Here is a 7,551-nt window from a genome sequence, read left to right as displayed (position 1 = left end):
CATTTTGTGTTGCGTTGCCTTTTTCAGGCAAATACAGATTGTATACACACTCAGAAGTGGTGAAACGGCAACTTAATGAGTATATCTGTAATGTAAGAAATGCCGCTGTCAGTTCCTGCTTCTAGATGCTCATTAGCATGAAGGTTACCAACAAGTATGGCTTTAAAAAAAAAAAAATGCAGACTCGTCACAGGCGGGACGCTCGGCTCTGGCGTTATCCATCTCGCTCGGATGTTGTTGCGGTTTCGCGAGCGATGCCGCCGTATTACAGGGTCCGGTTTTTAGAAAGCAGCCGTTAAGTAATGAATATTTGATGAGGTATGTGCTCCCCATTGCTGGCGCCTAATCTGATTTTGTAAGACTGTAACAAGGTTTTAGCATCTCCACCCTCCTGGCCCCTCTTTTTTTTTTTATATATATGAAAGAGAAATCCTAATGGAAAAAGGGAGCCCATTTCCAGACAGAATAATTCCCTTCTTCGTAATCTAAATGCCTCAGAGTTAACATTTGTCAGTTGTCAAGTACAGAGCGACGGGGGGGTTGTTGGGAGGGTCTCCGACCGAGGAGCCAAACTGCACATACGCGTTGTAAATTGTAAGCGCCCGTTTCGAATGTGCCGAAAGTCGTTGGATCACAAGATTTCTTTTTGAGACGGAGACTGTGCGTTCCTGCCCACTCAGCATGTGCTCGCCCTGCGGTGTCATTCGTTATGGGAGCGGCTCACAGTGAATGTGATTCAAGAGCACCCTTACACTGTGACCTTGGGAGGAGAGGTGGAGCAGGGAAGAGTGAACGATGCTGCCAGAGTTGGCCAGAGCGCTGACCTTATCACGGCCCCCACTTCTTCTTCTTTGCTTTTGTCTTTCTTATCCTTTCCTGCCGTTTTCTTATTTTACAACCGACATTTTTTTTGTGTGTTCTTCTGGCATATCTTGTCTAAAAACACGAGTGCAATGGCTGTACATGATTTTATTTATGCGGTGTCACATAATGGCCCTTTCTAAATCCCTTCCCAGTGTGTGCTATGGCAGTGAGAAATTGTCTGGAGTGTCAGCAAGCCCAATTTAGGCATGTTGCAGAAGGCTCGACCAGCAGCTCTACGCTTGGAGCATCTGCACAGGCAAGTAACTCGAATCATCCCATGTTTATGATCATTTTACACATTTCTATTAGTGTTTTCTTGGTTTTTTTGCCAGTTATTTTTCCAAATTAATTTAAATCTCATTATTGTACAGGTCACCTTTTTCCCCACACCTCGAAAACCCTTCCTTTGCTTTGTTCCCTTTCCTCTGTGAAGAGCTTTGTCCTTTGTCCTGCTCGCCAACAGCATTATTGCATTAACTCGTATCTTATTGCGTTACTACGCTGGTTGCTGCTTGTGACACGAGGCGAGGCCTTTTGTCATTGGACCTTTGATTTGATACAGTGTCTTCCAGTAAAGTCGTGTTGTTCTTCCCTGACCGGGTGTTGAAGCTCATTTATAATGCAGCAGCTCCACAGAAAAGCCATTATGTTAAGGGCGTGATCCCAGGATGGATGGCTTCTCCGAGCTGTGAAACCTTACCCTTCTCCGTGAAGTGTGCGTAGTTTAATAAAGCATCCCATCGTGGATAAAAGCACACGTGCTTCTCGCACACCATTTGGCAACGACGGTACGATTAAATTCATGTGGTAATGGTTTGATTTTCATGCACGCATGCAGAGTCCGGTCGATGCAGTGACGGGTGGAATGTCTCCAGTCAGAGACTTGGACAGGCTCCTTCAGGACATGGACATTAACCGACTCAGGGCTGTCGTGTTTAGAGACATTGTGAGTCCCTGTAAACGTGCAGACATAACTAATGGAATTAGTCAGCTAAAAACAAAATGAACACACACACACATGCAAACAGGCGCAGATCATTTAGTGTGTGTCGTTTGTTTCAGGAGGACAATAAGCAGGCTCAGTTTCTGGCTCTCGCTGTTGTCTACTTCATCTCTGTCCTCATGGTGTCCAAGTACCGCGACATCCTGGAGCCGCACAACGACAAGAAACGCCCTCAGCGATCGCAGTCTACCAGGAGCACAGGTACACGGCGACCTCGAGGAAGAACGCGCGCTGAAACGATCCTCTGCATGGGACGATCGTGCTGCCGTACAGTAATGTTATAGTTTGTGACCCCTTAAACACAGCGCCGTGTAGAACACGACCTCTTGTCATTACGTCCCTTCCTTTGATGAGTCTTCAGTATCACAACACACAGATTTAAACTATTTAACAAGATGAATCACTTTTGCCTTGTTTTTCTTCACTGTCTTTGGAGTTAAATTCCCTCACGCGCACATTTCTTCGTTGCTGTTTCCATCTTTAGATAGCGGTGCCAATTCTGGAGGACTCGACGCGGAGAACGGCGTCTCCCTCCGGCGGTTTGATTCCGGCATCGGCGATGAGCACACCTCGGCCGGCACGAGCGAGGCTGACCTGTCATCGTCTGGCGTTACTCATGGCCCGGACGCCGTCTCGGAGGCCTTGTCTACGCTGTCGTCTGAGGTCAGAGCCTCTCAGCCCGCTGACCCAAAGGGCAAGAACGTGAAGGATATCCTGCGCAGCTTAGTGAGCGCTCCGGCCGAAGACGTCAAGGTGGATCCGAGTCTGCCGCCGCCGTCGTTCTTAGGCGATGTGACCAGAGAATCGTCGCTGCAGTTCCGGTCATTTGATAGGTGAATGCTCGGGTTTGAACACGCGTTGACACGCACATACACAGCCGTGCTATTCAGAGGAAATCATGTTTTTCTACCCTGAAGCGCTGATGATTGAGGAAAGAATCTGGGCGAAACATTCTCCAGTGTTGACATGGATGCATCCCTGACAGCTTCATCAGTTTCTCAAGAGCCCATATGGTGTGTGTGTGTGTGTGTGTGTGTGTGTGTGTGTGTGCCTGTAAATCTCTAAATTATTTATCCCAGCATCACTGCGGGGGTCTTCTCAGAATCAGACCTTGAAGTCGTCTCCTGGTGTTCTCAGAGGAGGCTTAGGTGAAGCTCGGAAAACATTTTGTAACGGACCTTTTTGAACTCTCCCCTATTGTTCTGTCTTTTGTTGTCGGTGCAGGCGCTCCTCCCGAGCAAACCGTCTCACAAAGGAAACTGTCTTAAGGACAGCAGCGGCCCATATCTGGGATGATGAGACCGAGAGACCAAACCGGCAGGAAGCTGTTTCTTTTTACCGTCTCGCTGATATTTAACGACTTTCGTTTTTATCTCTCCTGCTGCTCGTCTCTCGCTGTCTAATGTTCAAAGCGGTACCCCTCCCCTCCCCCCCCCCCCCCCCCCCTCGCTCTGGCATAAGAGCTGTATAATTTGCATTACCCCTGGAGGTGCAGGGGGTGAACAGTTAGGAGTGAGGCTTCAAAAGCAGAGCCGTGTTCTGAAGCCACAGACGGGTCCAGGTGAGAGAGGATGGCCACCGGTCTGGTTTGCATTTGGAGCGTCGGCTCTCAGACGTTCACGAACGGTAGGAGGGGGGGGGGGTGGTAGGTGGTAGGGACTGAAAGAGAGAGAGAGAGAGAAGGGGGAGAAAGAAGTCTCGTAGGGGGTGATGTCAAGTCAAGGTTCTCATGTACTGAAAAAAACATTTCTCGTTTCTCTGTCTCGCTAACAGTCAGTCTGCTTACCCCCAACTGGGGGGAATTCCACGGCATCTCTGTGATCGCGTGTCTTTATCTGAGGAATGCTTTGTCAGGTCTCAGGGCGCTCCTCATATCAGGGGGATTAGACTGGCTCCTGTCCGCTGAGCGTACTCCGTAGGAAGAGAGCACGTCAGGAGAGCTGGAGAACATAGACTAACAGCTCACTCGCAGCCTATGGGAGCCTCTTCAAAACGCAAAACCTTACCCCGGCTCCTTTTAAGAGGAAGCAAAGCTTGCTTTGATGGTTCGCTCTTCACATACTGCAGGGCTGCAAGTTATGCTTTTTATTCTTCTCTTTTAAGGCATACAGCTGGAGATGCTGTATTCGTTTATTTATTTGTCATAAATCCCACGAGAGACGACACCAAAAGCAGCAGCGCATTTGTCTTTTTTTCTGCATTGTTTCTTTCATAAAAGGGTCTCAAATGCATAAAAAAAACAACCTTCTAATTGCATCTTCAGCCTTTTGCCCTTCCAGTTTGATGTGACATTGATAATGCAGAAAGGAAGGAGTACTCATACCCCGAGCACCAATAGCAGAGGCCCCTCTCCTCTCAGGCCTCGCTTCCAGGGTGCCAGCAGTCTCTTGTCCTCACCCACACTAACGTCTACCTACCACTTATGTGGACTCGTTCTGCCTTCATTATCTTGATTTAATGACTCTTATCGTTGTTTTGCATCTCCCACTAACCAGGAAACCTCCCAGCGACACCAGTGCAAGCCACAGCCGACATTCTACACTGACATCTCCTGCCAAAACATGGCAACTTTTTCCTCTTACCCCCAGGGCTTGGATTTACGAGACCAATGTACGGAAGAACTCCCAGATAAAAACCGTGGGTTGGTCAGGGGGGGGGGGGGGGTGTGTGGAGTATCCCGACTGATTTATTTACTAGTGGAGACCTGCTAGATTTCTCTCATCCATTTCTCAGCCATGCCCCTGTTATGACAGCCAGTCTGCAAATATTTGCTGACGCTAACCAGAACTAAACAGTGTCATTGTACAAGCCGGTGATTTAGATTCAGAAAGTGTGTGTGTTAGACATCGGGGGATATACATGGTGCAGTTGTTTGCATTCCTGGCAGCAGACTCCGCGTGCATGTGAGAGTTTATGTACAGATGAGCTGTGTTGATGTTGGAAGTGTTGTCAGTGTACTTGTGAGGAAACGGGAAAGCGTTACAGACGTTTGAAAGTCGGCAATTTTCAACCTTTCTTCATTTAATTGCGTTTGAGGCACTGCGTGTTCGCGCAGGTTCAACCTTTTTGTGATGCACGTGGAATAATCGCACGAGTAATACTGCGTCGGGTCTTCTGTGGGAAGCGCTGGTGACGCCTGAGTTAAATTGTGCACTTGCAGTACTTGAATTTTAGACCGAAGAGGAAAAGCAAAAGAAGACGAGTTCGACCAGTCTTGACCCAGTGAAGGAATAACTGGTGCACATTCTGTGTCGAGCAATATCCGTGCGCACTAAATTGCAAATTGTTTGGACACTATGGTGAATGAAGGACATGCACACGTACGGGTTTGGAGAACGGAGCTCTGCCGGGTGATGTGGAGGCTTTGAGGGTAAAGAAGGGTATTTTTACACACAACACTGATGCGTTCTGACTCGTCCTCGCACTCGTCGTACCTAAAATAGCAGAGATTACTGGAATCAGTGTTTACTGCACTTTGCAGGTTAAAGCCTTTAATAATTCAGGCCACCACACACACACACACACTGCCCTGGGCTCCTGTTTGTGGGTTGAGTCGGGCCGCTGACGGCTGATTAATCGAGCGAGGCGGCCCACTCACGATAACTGTGGCTAATGACCTGCTGAATAATTCACTGGTCCTTCGCTGGAGAACAGATGGAAGGCCAAACGCGTCCGCAGACGTGTCTGCGGCCGGACTTCCACACACGGCTACACATTTATTTATGCTCTCAATATGCATCAAATATTTGCAGACGCACGCACCCACCGAGCCTCCACTCACCAGGGGTCCCCCCCTCCCCTATCGGAACCGAAACTTTTATCCCCAGCCGTCCTGGCCACCGGTACTGATTTCATTCTATTTTTTATTTTTTTGCAACACCCTGGACTTCCTCTGTATGTGCTTCTATTTTAGATTCTACTGTCAACCCACCGGTCTCCTTATGGAGCTTTATTATTCCTAAATCACAGATGACTTGAAGCGAAGGCCAACTGTCAGGGTTTAACATTCACAATAACTTTTAATGGATCTGATCAGCTACCTTAACTCAACTGAGCGGCCTTTGATGCTGCAGCCAGGTATCTGTCCGCACCACAGGGAGCCTGACCCAACTATCTCCTTGTGTGCGCGTGAAAACCCACAGACACACCGACTCTTGGAATTTTTAGCTCCTTTTGTCTGTGTGCGCTCGTTATTTTCCTTCCATATTCAAATGCTGCACGTTTGGCGTATGCTTGCGCGACTCGGTACGCGTGCATTGGTTTGAGCTTTCAACAGGCAGCAGTAACCGGTGATTAGACCCTGCTTTCCCCTGTGTCAGCACTGATAAGCGAGGCCAGCCTCTCTTTGATATGGCCAGTGGTCTGTCAGAGCCCTGGTCCAAACTGACAGCTTATCTGCATGGTGCTCTCCTCCCCATCTGTTGTTCGCCAGATGGGAATTGAATCTCCCCTCAGTCTGACCACATCAGTATGAGAAGCAGTTTCTCTTACTTCACAAGGTGGAGCTTGAAGGGAGCGGCATTATCGCTTGCAGAGATACACGCATTAAGATGTGTAAGCCAGCTTTCATTAGTCGGATATGAAAGTTGAAATGGGAGCGCTCGAGCTTTAAAAGCTAGACTGGTTTTAATTTTCATACTAAATATGGGTATTGTAGGATCTGAGACCAAAATCAGGCAGTTTCATTTGCATATAAGGAAGAGCGCTGAAAGAAAGCCGTTACCATATACTCAGAATGCCACATCAGCCATAAGAAGAGATGGTTTTAATTAAATCAGAGGAGGTTTCTTTCACCTATGATGTTTGGGTAGCAGCATTATTCAATAAGAACCTGGTGGATTGCCATGAAACTTGGACGAAGCCATTCGCTTTGGGTGGAATTTATTCCTCTTCATTTACCTTTTTATATAAATGATTTCCCTTGTCTCAACAGAAGCGTCATCGTTGGACCAAAGAAACCGGGCAGCACCCCGCCTCCAGTCGCTTCCGCTCCTTTCCCGGCAGCCACCGCTGCGTCCGTGTCCGGCGGGACGCCCGTCGACGGCGTCGCCGTGGTTTCTTCTGGCGACACCTCTGCAGACTCTGCAGCAAGTGAGTTCACACAAAGACACAGTCACGTAGCAGGGCAGGCTTTTAAATGTCTACATGTGTGATGAGATGTTATTTGTGTTAATAATTTAATCACAGATTGGTTGAGTCGCAGCTTTTTAGTGGCTGTTACCGTAGTGATCGTTGTCCTGGTCCAGCAACACCTGTCCCCTGCACCCTGCAGGGAAGGCGACGCCCACATCCACTCGAGCACCTCTGCAGACTTCATGCAAATGAATCTAGCTGGCAAGGCGCTCACTCGAGCACATGCCTCTGCCCAAAGCCCAGCAGCTCCTTGGAATCAAATTAACCCTTAATCCACATTCCTGCAACACATGTACGGCATCAAAAGAAGGAAAGTAAAAAAAAAAAAAAAAAAATCATGGCGCCACTTCTTTATCCAGATCACCCCTGAAATCCAGTGGTTCCTTCTTTGACATTTGCCCCACTCTGAGGAAGTTTCTTGAAAATCTGTGCAGCTCTTTAAGTATAATTGACCCAAAAGGTTTTTTTTAAAAAAAGAGCCTTAATCTGGTTCCACTCCAAAGTCTTATGGTAATCGGTTGATCCTTTGATGTGTAATTTAATAAATCTGT

General features: G+C 47.9%; 1 protein-coding gene across 1 annotated transcript in view; it reads left to right on the top strand.

Moving 5' to 3' along the window:
• The window catches only part of lrba (LPS-responsive vesicle trafficking, beach and anchor containing), a 125,498-nt gene that overhangs the window by 27,752 nt on the left and 90,195 nt on the right, over positions 1–7,551 (top strand). The window contains exons 26-31 of the mRNA XM_068751051.1: positions 681–810; positions 1,017–1,120; positions 1,703–1,810; positions 1,927–2,068; positions 2,352–2,700; positions 6,801–6,958. Of these exons, the coding sequence (XP_068607152.1) occupies positions 681–810; positions 1,017–1,120; positions 1,703–1,810; positions 1,927–2,068; positions 2,352–2,700; positions 6,801–6,958 (991 nt within the window). The remainder of the gene's footprint in view (positions 1–680; positions 811–1,016; positions 1,121–1,702; positions 1,811–1,926; positions 2,069–2,351; positions 2,701–6,800; positions 6,959–7,551) is intronic.

Source organism: Brachionichthys hirsutus, chromosome 17 (genome assembly GCF_040956055.1).
Source record: "Brachionichthys hirsutus isolate HB-005 chromosome 17, CSIRO-AGI_Bhir_v1, whole genome shotgun sequence".
In the NCBI taxonomy this organism is placed as follows: domain Eukaryota; kingdom Metazoa; phylum Chordata; class Actinopteri; order Lophiiformes; family Brachionichthyidae; genus Brachionichthys; species Brachionichthys hirsutus.
The sequence above is the reverse complement of the archived record's forward strand: the minus strand, read 5'-3'. Positions and strand labels throughout refer to the sequence as shown.